Consider the following 19,727-nt stretch of genomic DNA (forward strand, 5'->3'; position numbering starts at 1 on the left):
TTGTTATTATTTCTGTTATTAGTATTTGTAGGTATCATTATGTTAGTTATTTAGCAGTTAATTATTAGGTCTCCCTTGGCTATATTAGCTAATTATTAGACTATTCCCTTATTATTATCATTAGTAGTAGTAGTAGGCTTTCTTTCAGCTGGCTAGCTAAAAGTTAGTTGTTATTATTGCCGTTATTAGCATTAGTAGGTATCATTCTATTAGTTATTTAGCAGTTAATTATTAGTTAGGGCTTACTTAGCTATTTAGTGTGCGGTTCGTTTTCGTTATTACATCTAGTAGCCTTCCTTTACTTATTCACTCACTTATCTAGTTATGGCAGTAGTTGTTTATTTGTAGTAGTGTATAGTAGTGTGTAATGTGTCCCTTGCGGTCTCTTCCGACACCTATGATTTCTTTATTAATTCTTTATTAATTTCTTTATCGGAGCAATTATTTACCGGACAACTGACCCATCCAGTGGCCGGACTCTGGTTTTCCTGTCTTGGACTGACCGCCTTTGGACAACTCTGACCACTGGCTTATGGGCTTGGACCTCTAGCTATCGCTTGTGTCCTGATCCGATATCCCACAACTGACCCTTTGTCGGCACATGTATGAGGCTTTCACAGGACTGAACATGGCTTCCGGCTGAGGAAACTGGACTCTCCAACCCATCATCCACCAACGGCGACAACCCATGCAATGGCCGGAGTGGCTGACCGGCGCAGAGGGCGCTTGGAAGGGACGCAAATTGTCGAAGGAGGTTGCGCCTTGACGATGGACATCGGTGTGACCTATGGACGGCGTGGGTTGTCGTTGTCGGTGGGCGCTGGGTTGGAGAGTCCTTGTCCTGGAGTAAGGTTATGTAGAATCATAGAATCATAGAATCGTAGAGTTGGAAGAGACCACTAGGGCCATCCAGTCCAACCCCCTGCCATGCAGGAAATCCAAATCAAAGCATCCCTGACAGATGGCCATCCAGCCTCTGTTTAAAGACCTCCAAGGAAAGAGACTCTATCACCTTCCGAGGAAGTGCATTCCACTGCCGAACAGCCCTTACTGTCAGGAAGTTCCTCCTAATGTTCAGGTGGAATCTCTTTTCCTGTAGCTTGCATCCATTGTTCCGGGTCCTGTTCTCTGGAGCAGCAGAAAACAAGCTTGCTCCCTCCTCAATATGACATCCTTTCAAATATTTAAACAGGGTTATCATATCACCTCTTAACCTTCTTTTCTCCAGGCTAAACATCCCCAGCTCCCTAAGTCGTTCCTCATAGGGCATGGTCTCCAGACCCTTCACCATTTTTGTTGCCCTCCTTTGGACACGCTCCAGTTTCTCAATGTCCTTTTTGAATTGTGGCGCCCAGAACTGGACACAATATTCTAGGTGGGGCCTGACCAAAGCAGAATACAGTGGCACTATTACTTCTCTTGATCTAGACACTATACTTCTATTGATGCAGCCTAAAATAGCATTGGCCTTTTTAGCTGCCGCATCACACTGTTCACTCATGTTCAACTTGTGGTCTACTTGGACTCCTAGATCCCTTTCACACGTAGTTTCATTCAGGCAGGTGTCACCCATCCTATATCTGTGCATTTTATTTTTCCGCCCTAAGTGCAATACCTTACATTTCTCTGTGTTGAATTTCATTTTGTTAGCTTTGGCCCAGCTTTCTAGTCTATTCAGGTCATTTTGAATCTTGATCCTGTCCTCTGGTGTATTAGCTATTCCCCCTAATTTGGTGTCATCTGCAAATTTGATAAGTATGCTCCCAATTCTGTCATCCAGGTCATTGATAAAGATGTTGAATAGCACTGGGCCCAGGACAGAGCTCTGCAGGACCCCACTGGTCACTTCTCTCCAGGATGAAAAGGAGCCATTGTTGAGCACCCTTTGGGTTCGGCCGGTCAACCAATTACAGATCCATTTAACAGTTCCTTTGTCTAGCCCACATTTTACAAGCTTGTTTGCAAGAATGTCATGGGAAACCTTGTCAAAGGCCTTACTGAAATCAAGATATACTATATCCACAGCATTCCCTTCATCTACCAAGCTGGTAATTTTATCAAAGAAAGAGATTAGGTTTGTCTGGCATGACTTGTTTCTCTGAAACCCATGTTGACTTTTTGTGATTATGGCATTGCCTTCTAGATGTTCACAGACTCTCTGTTTAATCATCTGCTCCAGAATCTTTCCTGGTATCGATGTCAGACTAACTGGACGATAATTGTTGGGATCCTCTTTTTTCCCCTTTTTGAAGATGGGGACAACGTTTGCCCTCCTCCAGTCTGCTGGGATCTCTCCTGTTCTCCAGGAGTTTTCAAATATGATTGCCAATGGCTCCGATATTACTTTTGCCAGTTCTTTTAATACCCTTGGATGGAGTTCATCTGGTCCCGGAGACTTAAATTCATTTAGATTAACAAGGTGTTCCTCTACTTTCTCTTTACTTATTCTGTGCTGAAATTCCCCTATTCTGTCCTCTGCTCCATTATCCTCAAGTTGAGCATCCTTTACCTTTTCTGAGAAGACTGAGGCAAAGAAGGTGTTGAGTAATTCTGCCTTTTCTCTATCTCCTGTTAGCATTTTGCCATCTTCTCCACGCAGTGGCCCTACCGTTTCCTTCTTCTTCCTCTTGCTGCGGACATATCCAAAAAAGCTCTTTTTATTGTTCTTAACCTCTCTAGCAAGCCTGAGTTCATTCTGCGCTTTAGCTTTTCTGACTTTACCCCTACACATGCCTGCTATTTCTTTGAATTCCTTTTTCGTGATTTCCCCCTTTTTCCATTTCTTATACATGTTCCGTTTCAAACTTAGCTCGGTTGAAAGTTCCTTAGTCATCCATCCTGGTTTCTTGAGACACCTCCCGTTTTTCTTTCTCACTGGAACTGTTTGAAATTGTGCCTTCAGTATCTCCCTTTTGAGAAAGTCCCATCCGTCCTGAACTCCTTTATCTTTTAGTATTTCTGACCATGGAATCGCCCTCAGTACTTCTCTAAGTTTACTGAAATCCGCTCTCCTAAAGTCTAGGATGCGTGTCTGACTCTGCCTGGCTTCTCCTCTCCATTGTATAACAAACTCCAGGAGAACATGGTCGCTTCCACTTAAGGATCCCACCACTTGCACCCCATCAACCAAGTCATCCTTGTTGGTTAGGATCAGATCTAAAATAGCTGACCCCCTTGTTGCCTCTTCCACCTTTTGGACCATGAAATTGTCTTCCAGGCAAGTGAGGAATTTGCTAGACCTTGAGGATTTTGCTGAGTTTGACTTCCAGCAAATATCAGGATAGTTGAAGTCGCCCATCACTACTACATCTCTCTTTTCTGACTGTGTGGTCATCTGTTCTAGAAAGATATCATCCAATTCCTCAGTCTGACTTGGGGGTCTGTAGTAGACTCCCACCGTAACACCCCTGTTGTTTCCCTCCCCTTTGATTCTTATCCAGATGCTCTCCACCTGGCTTCCATGATTGATGTCCAGGATCTCTTCACTGGTGTAAATATCTCTGACATATAGTGCTATTCCTCCTCCTTTCCTGTTTGGCCTATTTCTCTTAATAAGGTTATACCCCTCTATTTCCACATTCCAATCATGAGACTCATCCCACCAGGTTTCAGTGATGCCTATTATATCATATTTGCTTTGTTGTACTAGGAGTTTGAGTTCATCTTGCTTATTTCCCATGCTCTGTGCATTAGTGTAGAGACATCGCAGACCATGGTTCCCTTTTACTTGCTGCCTGTGCAAGTTTTTTTGCCTCCCACTGCTGGGTCCTTGCACTGTTTGCCTTGTTTCCTCTATGTCAGTTTGACTATTTTCGCCATCCCTTTCGCCTTCCTTAATATTGTCTCCCTTCCCCTCGGAACTCAGTTTAAAGCTCTCCTGATCAAGTTCTTGAGACTGTTGGCAAAAACATTTCTTCCAACTGGCGTGAGATGCAACCCGTCTGTTGCAAGAAGTCCCTCCTCATGGAACCGCAGCCCATGATCGAAGAATCCAAATCCTTCTCGGCGGCACCATCTGCGGAGCCAGTTGTTCACATCTGCTATTTTCCTCTCCCTTCCTGGACCATGCCCTTCAACTGGCAGAAGAGACGAGATGACAACCTGTACATCCATTCCTTTCAGCTTCCTACCAAGCGCCTCGTAATCCCTTTTGATGTTCTGAATGCTGTGTCTTGCAGTATCATTAGTTCCCACGTGGACCAAAAGGAAGGGGTATTGGTCAGTAGGCTTGACCAGTCTTGTCAGCCTCTCTGTCACATCACGGATCTAAATACAACTTGGAGACTCCAAGTGTTTCTTCAGCACCTTGTGAAGGATCCTGGTCCTGCTTAACTTTGCTCCAGCACTCCTGCTGTTAATAGTCCAAGGGGCACCGTGTGTGTGTGTGTTGTGTGTTCTTTTTTTAGCGTCATTCCACTTTGCGTTCTCTGAAGTACAAACAACAGCTGCCAGGCGCGGCGTCCCTCTTGACCTCCGGCCGCCACTGGCTTTTGCAAGGAGAGCTGCGGAAAGTTTGCAGATTGCACAAGATGGCAGAGTTGTCTGGTTGTTGTTGTCGTTCTGCTTGGTAAGTAAATGGGGTTGTGTTGACCTTTTTCTTTACGGCTGTTGCTTTGAAGGAGAAGGAAGGCCGCTAAGCCCTCCGTCGCAATCTTGTCCCCCGAAACGCTTCAGGCTCTCAGGTGGGTTGTCTTTCCCAAATGTCAGAATGGGGTTTGAATGGATGAATTTGGGGTCTAGGATCCTATATATTCTGCAAGGGCAGAAGAGTTTTGGGGTCTCATCTGTCATTATTATTATTACTACAGGTTGAGTCTCCAAAACAACTCCAAAACCCCAAATTTTTCTTTCCCTTTGCTTTCTGGTGTTCTTGGTTTCCTGCACAGCGTAATTTTTTAAAAGCAAAGGCTGTGTATAAAATGCCCTCTTAGCAAATCCTGACAAAACGCAGCTAAAAATATTCACATTTTCCAAACCTACTCCAAGAAACTTTTGGTTGGTCGGTTGGTCGGTCGGTTGTTTGGGGGATTCTGGGAGTTATAGTTCCCCCAAGTAACTTTTCCACGCTTTGGTGTTTATCCACTTGTACAGCTGTCTTTTAGGAAATAAAAACAACTCCCAAAGGACCTTTGGTCGCGGTTTTGCAATACTGTGTTTGTGTATCTCTTTCAGCCCACAACAGCTGGGCCAGAGGTGGAAATATACTTTATGTAAAATGTAAAGTATGTAAAATATATTTATATATAATATATTATATATTATATATGATACAATTTATAATTTAATATATATTTATAAAATATATTTATTTATATTTATATATATTATTTATATATATTTTTAAAATATATTTGTAACATATATGTAAATATATTTTATACATATTATAAATATAGATATAGATACAGATATATATATATATAAAGATTGCGTTGCTCATTTTGGAAAAAGTCACTCTGCTTGGCTTTAAAGCGACAATATTGCTATTGCTAGAGTCGCGACCCACTCCAACCCCAAAGCACCTTTATCCAAATCCCATTATGCAAATAATTACTATTTATTGATTGATAAATTATTATTATTTAATAATTAATAACCCTGGGCAAGTCACTCTCAGCCTAAGAAACCCAAGAAACGCCTGCAATAGGATCGCCGCCGTAAGTCGGAAACGAAGGAATGCAATGACAACTGCCACGGCAATCAAAATATGATTTTCTGTGTATTATATGTGAGTCCCTGTGTTTTTGTAGGGTTTTCTTAGGCGAGGAGTGTAGTATATTTTCTTTCCCAGTTCCTTCCTCTGAAATATAGCATCTGGGATTCGCTGGCGGTCTCCCATCCAAGGACTGTCCAGGGCCGACCCTGCTTAGCAGTCAAGATAACATAGGAATCCTCGTTTTGATATCATGCCTACAAGACCCAATCTCCATTGGCGGTCTCCCATCCAAGGACTATCCAGGGCCGACCCAGCTTAGCTTCCAAGATGGGAATCTGGTGTCTTTTGGGGTACATTTAGGCCCTGCGAATATGTGTGAATGTGTGCCTTCAAAGCCATTTTGATATCTTGCCTACAAGACCCAATCTCTGTTGGTTGTCTCCCATCCAAGGACTGTCCAGGGCTGACCCAGCTTAGCTTAGTTTCTGGGCCTTTCAAACCAAACCAACTCACCTCCTTCTTCCTCTTCTAGGTTTTACAGATGGTTCTCCTCGCTATCTTGTCCATCTTCCTTGTGATCTGGATGGTTTGGACCAAGATGGTGGACCGCTGCCCTTCTGACTTGAACCCGGAACCTCATCCCGATGTCGAAGAAGAAGTTCAGCAGTCTTCTCCAGAGCCACTTTCCAGTGTGGATCCATCAGAAGACCGTACTACAGATCCCATACTACAGATCCCGCACCCTGCATCCCATAGCAAACCCCCCATCCCCAGTGTCCAAGCACAGGCCCCCGGCGGTGGTCAGCCGGCCCAAGCGCGGCGGGAAGCCATGGCCAAGTTCGTCCTGGGCTCCTTTGAGGACAACTCTTCGGACGATGAACTGGTGGCCGGCGCTCTCAAAATGGCCGGCCGGAGGAGGAGCAGCAGCCTGGCCAGCGTCGGGTCCTCCTCCTCGGTGGATTCCGCCTCGGAGGCCGGCGCGGCGACCATGAGGTGAGCAAAATGGCAGCACGCGCATCGCAAAATGGCAGCGGGCCTTAGCATGTGGATGTGGCCCACAGATGTGGCACATGGTATGGCATGCAGATATGGCACATGGTATGGCATGTGGATGTGGCACATGGGTGTGGAACATGGTATGGCATGCAGATGTGGCACATGGGTGTGGCACATGGTATGACACGCGGATGTGGCACACAGTATGGCATGTGGATGTGGCACCCGAAAGTGGCACACGGTATGGCATGTGGATGTGGCACACGGATGTGGCACATGATATGGCATGCAGATGTGGCCTACAGATTTGGCACATGGTATGGCATGCAGATGTGGCCTGCGGATGTAGTACGCAGATGTGGCACATGGTCTGGCACATGGATGTGGCCCTCCCACCAAAGACCCGCCTGGCCCCTTTCTCTTTCCAGATTTGGATTATGTAGGAAGTGTGGGCTAGCGGTTTGAGCTAGGACTCTGGGGTCCAGGGTTCGAATCTGCTCAGCCGAGGAAAGCCCCTGGGAAAGCTATACTCTCAGCCTCAGAGGTGAAGTGCTTTGCCAAAAACAAACCCTACAGACCCCAGGGATTCCCAATGGACCTTGCAAAAACTAAACATCCCAGGAAGGGGGGAAAGCCCTATACGGTTTGCCAAAAGCCAAATGCCTGCAAATCCCGGGGCTGCCAGCAGATGGCGCTGGCGCTGCGTCCCTTTCAAAGCGATTCCAAGCTGCATGCTTTGCTTCCTGCAGCAACTAGGAAGATAACGTTTGCAATTTGTTTCTGTTTGATTTGTTGAGTGTGTCTTTTTGTCCTTTGGGCTCCGAGGCCAAAAGAGTTGGAGGGGAAGAAGAAGGGAGCAAGGAAATAAGAAATCAAGGAGGGAAGGAAGGAAGCTTAGCAAAGAAAGAAGGCAAGGGAGCAAGCAAGGAAGGGAGCATATATAAGAGAGGAAGTTGGCAGGCGAAGAAGAAGAAAGCAAGGAAGCAAGGAAGAAAATAAGGAAGGGGGGGGGGGAATAAGAAGGGAGCCAGCCAGCAAGGGAAGAAGCAAGCTATGAAGGGAGCACAGAAGAAAGCAAGCCAGCAAGGCAAGCAAGGAGGAAAATAAGAAGGCAAGGGAGCTACTAAGGTTGCATAAAATAAAGCAGGGAAGGGAGCCAGCAAGAGAGCAAATAGGAAGGCCAGGGAGCATATAAGAGAGGAAGTTAGGAAGAAAGTAAGCAAGGAAGGGAGTTAGCAAGGAGTCATATAAGAAAGCAAAGGGGCGAGGGAGGAAGGAAGGAAGGAAGGAAGGGAGCAAGGAAGCCACCGAGGAAGAAGGGAGGAAGCCAGCATCCCAGCAGCAAAATGGACCCGGAAGAAGGGGGCTCTGGGCTGAACTGGTTCCAGCGCCTTCGGAGGTCAGTGGGGAAGGGGGCCTATCCCACCCCAACCCCCCCAAAAAGGTCCCCCTTGTTTGCATTGCAGATGGCTGAGACAGTGTGTGTTGCTGTTGTGGGGTTGGGGGACCCCAAAAGGGACCCAGGAGACTGTCATTGCAAAGACATTTCCAGCACACACACACACACACACACACACACACACACACACACACATATATATCTGCATGCTCTTCTCTTTTATTCCAAACCTCCAGGGAAGGAGGTCTTTAAACAAAGGCTGGATGGCCATCTGTCAATGGGGATGCTTTGCTTGAGAGTTCCATTTGCTTGAGAATACTTGCATGGCTTTGATTGAGAGTTCCAGCATGGCTTTGCTTGAGAATACTTGCATGGCTTTGATTGAGAGTTCCTGCATGGCTTGATTGGGAGTTCCTGCATGGCTTTGATTGAGAGTTCCTGCATGGCTTCAGTTAAGAGTTCCTGCATGGCTTTGACGGAGAGTTCCTGCATGTTCTTGTCGGTGTCATGCATCCCTTCATTGAGGGTGGTGCAAAATCAATAGAATAATATAAATGTAAGTAGCCAGGGACTGGCAAAAGCAACGAGTTCCAATGTCTTTTCCCCGCAGGCCCAGCATGTCGGGGCTGCGCCTGACCAAGACGGGCCGAGAGCAGCGCAAGGCGGACCTCCACAGGGATTTCACCGTCGCCTCGCCGGCTGAATTCATCACCCGCTTTGGAGGCAACCATGTCATTGAAAAGGTAGCACTGAAAAGGCCGCACGGCCGGGTCAGCGTCAGGGCGGCTCGTCTCCAAACACTTCCGTTTCGGTTTGAGTGTTGGAGCAGGGTTCGAATCACCGCCCAGCCATGGGAACCCAGGGGTCGCCATAAGACCCGAAGGCACACTGTAACATCAGAAATGCTGTATCCCAAACCAACAATGCTACGCCCAGAACCCACAACGTACACCCAACAAGGCTATAGCCAAAACCCACAACCCTATTTTGGCTGGAAGCCATTGTATTGCTCATGCGTTCTTTTTAATGTGCATATTCCTTTTTGCGTTTGTTTATTGTTTTGCGCTGTTGTTGTTGGTGGTGTCAACGTTTCTGTTTTTCTACCTGTTATTGTGTTAAAATAAATATATCTGGGGGGGATATAAAGGATTATTTGTGTTTAAATTTCCCCATTGTGTAGGTCCTGATCGCCAACAATGGCATTGCAGCCGTGAAGTGCATGCGCTCCATCCGCCGCTGGTCCTACGAAATGTTCCGGAACGAAAGAGCCATCCGTTTTGTGGTCATGGTCACCCCCGAAGACCTCAAAGCCAACGCCGGTCGGTTGTGGGGCCTATAGGGCCACGGGTTTTGTTACGGGGTTTGGGGGGGTTGTACCACTGACCCTAACCCTTGGCCTTCCTCCAGAATACATCAAAATGGCTGACCAGTATGTCCCCGTCCCCGGCGGGACCAATAATAACAATTACGCCAACGTGGAACTCATCGTGGATATTTCCAAAAGGATCCCAGTACAGGTATTGATATGTACATATCTATATGGCCTACTCAAATGTTCTCCCTTATATACGAGGTTTGCTTTGGGGAATTTGTATACAGTGGGCTTTTGGTGTCCCTTGGGGTTTGGGTACTTAAATGGTCATTATATACCTTGCATATGCGTGAATGTAGGTATGTATATATTATATGTATATATGTATGTGTGGCATAGTAAAATGGTGTCCCTTATATACAAAGTTTGCTTTGGGGGATTTGTGTACAGTGGGCTCTTGATATCCATTGGGATTTAGATACCTAAATGGTCATTATATACCTTGTCTATGCATGGATGTATATATGTGTATACTATATATGTATGTATGTATGGCATACTCAAATGGTGTCCCTTATATACAAGGTTTTGCTTTGGGTTTTCAATACCTAAATGGTCATTAGATACCTTGTCTATGCATGCAGATATACTATATATGTATATATATGTATGGTGTAGTCAAATGGTCTCCCTTATATAAAAAGTTAGCTTTGGGGGATTTATATACTTTTTAAATAGACTTTCAGTGCTTGCATTAATGGGGTCAAGGATCTCTGGACATGGAGGGCCAGCAGCTGGACAGCGTGGTAATGTTCCTCTGCGCCATACCCTTGCGCGCTTAATGCCTTTCTCCGCCATCTTCTTTTCAGGGTGTTTGGGCCGGTTGGGGCCATGCCTCCGAAAACCCCAAGCTCCCCGAATTGCTCCACAAACATGGGATCGCTTTCCTAGGTGAGTCTTGCAAATATCTCTTGCCATATACCAGGTTGGTCATTTTTAGGGTCAGCAGGCGTTGGCACAATGCGCTCTCCCTACGAGGCGTGCGCACTGTGTGTGTGTGTGTATGTGTATATATGTAGTTTCCCTATTCCTTTGAGTCACTGGCTGCTCCCTACCTTGCGCTCGCCCAGCTTAGGGTTTGGTGCAGTCAACTTCCCTCTATGTCTTGCGCCGCCATGTTGCGCGCCTTCTCTTTTCCCATCCCCTAGGTCCGCCCAGCGAAGCCATGTGGGCCTTGGGCGACAAAGTGGCATCCACCATCGTGGCGCAGACCGTCCGGATCCCCACCTTGCCCTGGAGCGGAAGCGGTAAGTGAGCAGCGCCCGTTTTTTTCTTTAACGACATTTCTGGCGCAGCCCTAGGATTTGTAGATGGAGATCTCAGGGCTCTGCATTGCCGTTCCTAGGGCTGGTGGCCGAATGGGCTCAAGAGGAGAGCGGTCAGCCAAAGACCATCACCGTCCCGCTGGACACCTACCGCCAAGGTTGCATCAAGGACGTGGAGGAAGGCTTGAAGGTAACCCGACCCTTTGCTTTGGTCTTGGGTCATTTTGATTGAGAGTTCCTGCATGGCAGGACTAGATGGCCTTTCCGGTCTCTTCCAACTCTATGGTTCTACAATTCGGCTTTCCCTCTTTTTCCCCATTTCATTTCCTTTCTTGTTCCTTCCTTCTGAGGCGGCGGAGAGGGTCGGCTACCCGGTGATGATCAAGGCCTCCGAAGGCGGAGGCGGGAAGGGGATCCGGATCGCGGAAGGCGCCGAAGGCTTCCCCGCTCGCTTCCGGCAGGTAAGAGAACAAAGTTTTGCCAATTCCTTGTCCTTTGCAAAACGTGACCAAGACTGCTGGGAGTTGCATGGGTGCGGGATCCCATCTTATCTTGGAAAGCCCTAAATAGTCCTTGGGTGAGCGACTGCCAGGGAATCCCAGGTATTGAAAGGATTGAGAGGAAGGAAGTGGCAAAACCCACCTCTCTGAGCATTCCTTGCCAATGGAAACCCTATGAGGAATTAATGGAATCGCCATAAATCGGGCGAATTTTCGAGGCACATATAGGGATAAGGGCATTTCCATTGGGATTTTGCAAGCCTCTTGCTTCGATTGACCTTGCAATCTAGAATCGGCTTAATAGGACATGTTTGCCTTGGGTTTCCAAAGCATATCGTTAATCGTTAACTAGAGGCATTGATCCTTTTCCGATAACTTTGCTCTCTCTGCAAGGGGGTCGGGTTTGGGATTATTCTGCTTTCCTGTCTTTCTGCCCTTGGAGGCTCATACATCATTAACTCGGTCAATTAATGCACGGACCTTGGGCTGCCCCCCCCCCCCCCCCGCATTTCTTGGGTGCGGTTTTTCACAATACGATGGAGAAGGCAATTCTGATGAACCATTAATGACGGAGGCAAAGTACTTGTCAATTATTACTATCATTATTATATTTTCTTATGTCCCGATATACACGCTAGCCAACTTTTGAGGCCATTTGGGATTGATTGTGGGGGTCGTGTTGGTCATCTGTGTCCCCTGATGGGGCATTTGTTGACCCTTGACCTTCGCAGCTGCCCATCTTCCCCATGCAATGTATATAATGACCATTTAGGTATCCAAACCCCAAAGCAAACCTTGTATATGAGGGACACCATTTCACTATGCTGTACATACATACATATCTAGTATATACACATATATACATGCATGTATATACAAAGTATACAATGACCATTTAGGCATCCAAACCCCAAAGCAAACCTTGTATATAAGGGACACCATTGGACTAGGCCATACGTACATATACATATATAGTATATACCTTATGCATGTATAGACAAGGTATATAATGGCCATTTAGGTATCCAAACCCCCATGGATACCAAGAGCCCACTGTACATAAATCCTCCAAAGCAAACCTTGTATATAAGGGGCACCATTTGACTAGATCATACATACATATATATATATATATATAGTATATACATATATACATGCATGGATTTATAAGTTATATAATGACCATTTAGGTATCCAAAACCCAACATAGAAGTTACCCAGCATAGAACCATAGAGTTGGAAGACACCCCAGGGCCATCCAGTCCAACCCCTTTCTGCCATGCAGGAATACACAGGATCCTAGAGAGTTAGAAGGTACCCAACATAGGACCATAGAGTTGAAAGAGACTCCCCCGTTATCCCTTTGAACCAACAGGTCCAAAGTGAGGCTCCTGGATCTCCGATTTTCGTGATGAAGTTCCTGCAGCATGCGCGTCACCTGGAGGTCCAGGTCTTGACCGACCGTTACGGGAACGCCATCTCCTTGTTCAGCCGCGACTGCTCCATCCAGCGGCGCCACCAGAAGATCATAGAAGAAGCCCCGGCCTCTGTGGCACCACCTTCCGTCTTTGAGTATATGGAGCAGGTAGGCGGGAACCTCAGGCTGTGTCTGTGAGCTGTGCAAGCGGCCAAGGAGAAAGAATGGCAACGTTAAAAACATATGCTACGCTCATCCCTCCACATTTATGGGTTTGAATTTTGTGCATTTTATTACTAACGGATTTTATTAACATGTTCTCTCTAGGAATATCTAGCGCAACTCTGTGGTCAACTATAACCAAAAGTCACACTAGAGATTCCAAGAGAGAACACTCCGCTAGGCATTTGTAGCTCCTCCGGCGCAACTCTATGGTCAGTGTCTGGCAGATGCTGACCACAGAGTTTCCCTGGAGGACCGAGAGATTCCTAGAGAGGCACTTGTAGCTCCTCCGGCACAACTCTGTGGTCAGTGTCTGGCAGATGCTGGCCACAGAGTTTCCCTGGAAGACCTAGAAATTCCTAGAGAGGTGTTTTCTCAGGTAAAAGGAATAGTATTTTTCTTATTTGTGCTTTTTCCACATAGCGAATGCGGAGGGACAAGTTTAATTATTTCTATAAATAAATTAATAACGCTACTACTATAAATCAATACATGGATAAATTAATAACTACTGCTGTAACTAGATAAGTAAGGCCTGTTACAGACAGTCAAAATAAAGCTGCTTCGAGTCACAGTGGAGGTATGGTGTTTCAATGATGCATGCGTCCTAAGAGTCCAGAACCCACACCAAAGCCATGCTCCAGTCCTTAGGGCTGGATCATGGCTTTGGTGCGACTTCTGGACTCTTAGGACACATGCATCATTGAAACACCATACCTCCACTGTGACTCGAAGCAGCTTTATTTTGGCTGTCTGTAACAGGCCATTGTGAATAAATAAGCTTACACTTTGTAAACCGCTTAGGGAGTGCATAAGTACACTGATAAGCGGTATAGAAACGTACTTGCTATTGCTATTAATAAACAACACTACTAGAAGTAGTAATGAAAAAGCAGGGCACACTAAATAGCTAAGGAAGACATAATATCTGAATAATTAACTCTAGATAATTAAAAGAAGGATACCTAGTAATACTCATAATGGTGATAATAACTACAAAGGAGGGTACTGTTAATAGCTAACTAACCGAAAGAAAGTCTATTATCTGTAGTAATAATGATATAATAGTAGTAGTAGTAGGCTTTCTTTCGGTTGCTGGTCTATGACCGTAATTGCACTGAACTAATGATATTATAATGTATTGTAGAATTATAGCAAAACAACATAGTGACGTAACCCTATTTTTCAGAACACAATAGAATTGTATCAGGTATGTTATTTATGAAGGCCGTTACGGATGTGTCATTGAGGATTGCACATTTCTTAACATGCTCATGTTCACCATCCCCATGTATTCATTCGTTCAGGGGATGTCCATGTTTTAGATGCTTAGCCCCAAGCGAAGCCACATTAGTGTCTCCGGCCAAGCGTTGTGTGTTTTAACAGGGTCTCTTCTCTCCCCCAGTGCGCCGTGCGCCTCGCCAAAATGGTGGGCTACGTGAGCGCGGGAACGGTGGAGTACCTCTACAGTGAAGACGGGAGCTCTTACTTCTTGGAGCTGAACCCTCGGCTCCAGGTGGAACACCCTTGCACCGAAATGATTGCGGACGTCAATTTACCTGCGGCCCAGCTCCAGGTATGCAACCTTTTCGTGCACGTATAGGGCACTCCAGCGCGATTCTGTGGTCAATGTCCAGCAGATGCTGACCACAGAGTTGCCCTGGAGGACCTAGAGATTCCTAGAGAGGACACTCCACTAGGCATTTGTAGCGCCTCCAGTGCTATTCTATGGCAGATGGAGTTCCTGGAACCAAACCCTAAGATATCAATTAATAATAATAATACCCCATTGTATTTAATGGGACTTGAGCATCCACACATTCTGGTATCCACAGAGGGTCCTGAAACCTAATCCCAATGGATACCAATGATTAATAATAATAATACTACATTGTATTAGTGGCACTTAAACATCTATGGATTTCGGATATCAAACCCTAGAGGTTTGGTATCCACTGGGATCCTAGAAATCTTAATCTGGATTGTTTTAATCCGTAATGGTCATTTTAATCCCATGTGTGTGTGCTTTAATTTACAAGTTTAATGGTCAGTTATATGGACAGGTTGCTTACCTGTAACGGTATTTCTTCTTCATTGTCTCTGCGAATCACACAAATGGGTTATTCTGTGCCTGCACAGTTAGCTTTGGAACCTTCTTGGAGAGACTAGAGGCGTTTTGGCGGTAGCCCCGCCCACTCTCCAACTGCCTTTATTCGTCGGTTTCCCACCTAAACCCTCAGTTCCATGGACGCCGAGTAGCAGCAGCCCAGGACCAAAGGAGAGGCAGGGCACGACTGTGTGGGGAGGATGGGTGGGATTTGTGTGAATTCACAGATGACCACTTGTAGAAATACCGTTACAGGTAAGCAACCTGTCCTTCTTCTTCGTGGTCTCTGCGAATCACACAAATGGGTTAGACTAGCAAGCTTAGGTCAGTGGAGGTGGGAGTGCCATGCCACACAAGAAAGGCATATTGACCCCCAATAGAATCACCAGGTGGGAAACCAATCCCAAGGGCATGCAAACATGAGGACGAACAGGCCCGCTGACATGACAATTCTACAAAGTCATGTAGAAATACTGAGACATAGTGGAACAGTCACCAGTGCAGGTGAAACATGCCCATTGGTAGAAAAACAGGCTTGCCAGCTAACCATATGTTGCTGTAGGTAAACTTTGATGGTCCATAATCAATGGCAAGTGTAAACTAAGGGCAGGGAAAAGCCCTGACTTAGATAGCACAGGTTTGTTGGTAATGGAGATTATGCCAAAGCCACCAAATAGGTGAGTGGCATAGAATATAAGGAATTTCACTACTGTGAGCGGCTGTTGGAAGATACCAAGCACGAAGGTCTGGTATACAGACATTGTCTAACCTGAAAGGTGAATTGAATCCAGCGTGAAGGGCAAAGTGCTCACAACAATGCAAGGCTGCACAGGCCGGGGCGTTGGTATCCAGGAAAGAAGGACTTACAAAGCCCTCAAACTTTAGGCGTGTCATTCAAAGAATCTTGAAAGTAGGAAACGGGCAGTGGCCTGATAAAACCTCTCGAAGCCATGATTCGGAGATTATGGCAGTGACAGACACAGCCTAGAATGCTAAGTAGTCTAGGGCTAAATGTTCTCTTTACAGAGTATGAAAAAGACAACCTGTGGTCAACAATGAGATGGTTGGAAAGTGCATTCATAGAGAGAGAGCCTAATGACATCAAACTGGAGAAGAGCTCCAGCAATGATTTCTGGAACAACGGTGGACACCAGAGAGGAGGAATATTATCTCATTAAGTCACAACAAATTTCTGATAAGAAAGAGAGAAGATTGCAAGATCCAATTGTTGTGACACACAAGACAAGCTGGAGCGTAATGTTCCAGGCTATCAGCATGAAGCATGCAGATCTTGGTGAAAACGAGAAAGAAAAACAACAGTGGCTAATATGATGCCAATAAGACTAGCCACAGCATTGAAAAAGTAAAGGGATACCACACTGTCAGGTTGAAAGAAGTCCCTGTGGGGATGGTATCCCATGACGTGACGTCCTGTAAAAGCTGTATCAAGACATGGCAAGAACAGCCAGAACTGATAGTCAAACAGTATAGCAGGAGTGACCTGGTGTCAGTCCACCATGAATGGGCCCTGGAAACAAAAATGTTCAGAGCAGTGGAGCTGGAATAGACTAAGAGCCACAAAGTCCAATTCTAGCCAGCTGGTGCAAAACACCAGGCAATATGACAGAAATCATCAAAATGTTATCCTTAATGTTTAAGAGGAACGGCTCAAGCTGTAGCATTAATCTACTGCATCATGCCAGTATGAGCAGAAGGGCATGGAGACCATATAACAGTGGCTCAAAACCCCTTATCGTATAGGTCCAGGGCGCGTAATGAAGCATGAAGTACACTGTGACAGGGCATAGCAATTAGGTGGAGCGCAGGACTCCCTTAAGGGAGAGAAGCCCCAGGAAATTTACAGAATGCATGGTTAGCCTTGTTAGGGTTGCAGGTGGAGGTCTGAAATATTGCCACCTCACCCAATTGATGCCTTGGACCAGAGGTTCAGGAGAAATAGGATGGTATGACATCAGTCAGCCAGGAGAGATGGGACAGGTATGCAAATCTTGAGATCTCCAAGTATCCATGGGGTGGACAGATCTTTAAATGGAGGCTCAAAATCAAGGGATGTCCCCAGAGGGCATTCTTGCCCAGAGCAGAAAATGGAAAGGAATTGTAGCAGTTGTTTGCCACCTGCTCCATGGAAGAGAGTGGCATTGACAAAAACCCTTTGGAAGGGGTATGGGAAATAGACATGTATTTCTCACCATATATAGTGGCCCTTGAAAAGAGGCATCAACTGCCTTAGGTGACACTCACATCAGGAAGTGGCAAAACCCTTCCCTATGACTGATGGTCTCTGTGCTTTGGTATCAAAGCCCCCCATGGGGGGAACATGACGATCACAGTTGAGCTGGTACTGGTTGCATAATGGTAGCGTCCCTAGGTACGGAGGGAACAAACCAATTTATGAGATTTGATTGTACAGTCCTGAAGCCATCAATATGGTGAAGGATTATCTGTACCCAGAGTGAATAGATTGTGTTCCCAAATTTTACAGGGGCCAGAGAAGTCAGACTTGAATGTCCGCATTAAGTGACATTTAGCCATCCAGTCTGAGATGAAGGACGTTGTCATAAATTGTAGTGTGCAAATGGTGATGTCCTCCCTCAGTATGGAGGGAGCACCACGTCCCCCGAATCGGCTATATAGGGATAGCCGTGATGCCATGTCTCATTACAGAAGGAATATTTACACTGTATAACTGTCCAATGATGCTTGCATGCCTCAATACCGAGGGAGCAACCTGAAATAAGTCTCAATTTCGAATGAAGTGGCACTAGAGTATGTCAGGGTGATCATTTTTGGCTCAGAGGCAAAGAAGTGAACACTGGTGGTGGTTTGAGGGACAGTGCACCTCATGGCCTGAAATTGATAGAGCGCTTGCTGATAGTTAACCTCGGTACAGAGGGAACAACTATGGCTTTGAACCCAAACCAGCATCATCCATACTGACTGTTGGGAACAGCTAATCGCGGCCACAAAATGAACCCGGTGGCAGCAAGGAGCATACGACCGTATCAGTAATGGCCCTTAGAAACTGAAAAGCCTGCTGCATTCGAATCCTCTCGTGCAGCTTAAAATGGTACCGATGTTGGGCTCTTAGTATTCGTCTTCTCAAAGGAGAGTCAGGACGAAATACAGCCATACAATGATGGCAATCTGGCTAACACCCTATATCGGTTTGACCCCGAAGAGTCAGGGGCTGACAAGGGTAGAAATCAAGCTGCAAGCCAATCGATATTAGTCCTGAAAGTCAGGGACCGATGAAGATTGAAGCCTGGCAGCCAGCCAATCAGTTTGACCCAGAGAGTTAGGGACCGACAAGGATTGATGTCAGACTACAAGTCAATCAGTATGACTCCAGAGAGTCAGGCACCAACAAGGATCAAAGTCAGGCTGCCATCCTGTTGGTATGGGACCGATGAGGATCGAAGTCGGGCTGCCAGGCAACCGGTTCAACCTCGAAAAATCAGGGACCAACAAGGAACGAAGTCAGGCTGCAAGTCAAGCAGTATGACCCCAGAGAGTCAGGGACCGATGAGGATCCATATTGGACTGCCAGCCAAACAGTTTGATCCCGAAGTGTCAGGGATCGATGAAGATCCAAGTCTTTCAGCCAGCCAAATGGTTTGACCTCGGAGAGTCAGGGACCGACAAGGCTCAAAGCTGGGCTATAAGCCAATCGGTCTGACTCCAGAGAGTCAAGGACCGATGCAGATCGAAGTTGGGCAGCCATCCAATCAGTTTGGCACCAGAGAGTCAGGGACCGATGAGGTTCTACGTCGGGCTGCAAGCCAACCAGTATGACCCCAGGGAGTCAGGGACCAATGAGGATCCATGTTGGGCTGCCATCCAGTCGGTATGACTCCGGAGAGGCAAGGACCAATGAGGATCCATGTTGGCCTGCCATCCAGTCGGTATGACCCCAGAGAGCCAGGGACCGATGAGGATCCATGTTGGGCTGCCATACAGTCAGTATGACCCCGGAGAGGCAGGGACCGATGAGGATCCATGTTGGGCTGCCATCCAGTCGGTATGACTCCGGAGAGTCAGGGACTAATGAGGATCCATGTTGGGCTGCCAGCCAAACGGTTTGACCCCAAAAGTCAGGAACCGATGAAGATCCAAGTTGTGCAGCCAGCCAGACAGTTTGACCCTGGAGAGTCAGGGACCGATGAGACTCAAAGATGGGCTCGAAGCCAATCGGTATGATTCCGAAGAGTCAGGGACCGATGAACATCCAAGGTTTACCGCCAGCCAAACAGTTTGACCCCAGAGAGTCAGGGACCGACGAGACTCAAAGATGGGCTTGAAGCAAATCAGTATGATTCTGAAGAGTCAGGGATCGATGAAGATCCAAGTTGTGCAGCCAGCCAGACAGTTTGACTCCAGAGAGTCAGGGACCGAAGAGGCTTAAAGTTGGGCTCGAAGCCAATTGGTATGACTCCGGAGAGTCAGGGACCAATGAGGATCGATGTTGGGCTGCAAGCCAGTCGGTTTCACTCCTGAGAATCAGGGACCAATGATGATGACATCCAATTGGTTTGATCCTGAGGAGCTGGGGACCAGCAAGGACTGAAGACAAGGCAGCCAGTAACAACATCTGTTCAGGAGAATGAAGAGACAAAAGCCAGGTGAATGGCCCTGAGACAGTTTGTCCGCAGCAAAAGAGTGCCCCTAGCCATGGTGAGGAAGGAAGGCCGGTGGCCATTCTATACGTTTCTTCATTATAAGTATAAGAAGTGAAAATTGCGCCAGTGAAGTGGGCGTTATTTAAAAAATTTTGC

General features: G+C 46.4%; 1 protein-coding gene across 7 annotated transcripts in view; it reads left to right on the forward strand.

The window, feature by feature from the left end:
- The first annotated feature begins 4,462 nt into the window (after positions 1-4,462).
- Positions 4,463-19,727, forward strand: part of ACACB (acetyl-CoA carboxylase beta) — a 46,633-nt gene continuing 31,368 nt past the window's right edge. For 3 of the 7 annotated variants that reach the window (XM_089489795.1, XM_089489798.1, XM_089489799.1), the window contains exons 1-11: positions 4,465-4,567; positions 6,189-6,649; positions 8,662-8,794; positions 9,232-9,370; positions 9,459-9,568; positions 10,233-10,314; positions 10,572-10,670; positions 10,769-10,878; positions 11,039-11,149; positions 12,564-12,773; positions 14,233-14,403. In XM_089489795.1, the coding sequence (XP_089345921.1) occupies positions 6,198-6,649; positions 8,662-8,794; positions 9,232-9,370; positions 9,459-9,568; positions 10,233-10,314; positions 10,572-10,670; positions 10,769-10,878; positions 11,039-11,149; positions 12,564-12,773; positions 14,233-14,403 (1,617 nt within the window). In that variant the 5' untranslated portion in view covers positions 4,465-4,567; positions 6,189-6,197. Of the gene's footprint in view, positions 4,568-4,658; positions 4,683-6,188; positions 6,650-6,906; positions 8,052-8,661; positions 8,795-9,231; positions 9,371-9,458; positions 9,569-10,232; positions 10,315-10,571; positions 10,671-10,768; positions 10,879-11,038; positions 11,150-12,563; positions 12,774-14,232; positions 14,404-19,727 lie in introns of those variants that run through there. The other 4 variants (XM_089489797.1, XM_089489794.1, XM_089489792.1 and 1 more) reach the window with 4 other exon arrangements.

This window comes from Sceloporus occidentalis, unplaced genomic scaffold (assembly GCF_023333645.1).
Source record: "Sceloporus occidentalis isolate IW3139 unplaced genomic scaffold, rSceOcc1.0.p SCAF_41, whole genome shotgun sequence".
NCBI lineage: Eukaryota > Metazoa > Chordata > Lepidosauria > Squamata > Phrynosomatidae > Sceloporus > Sceloporus occidentalis.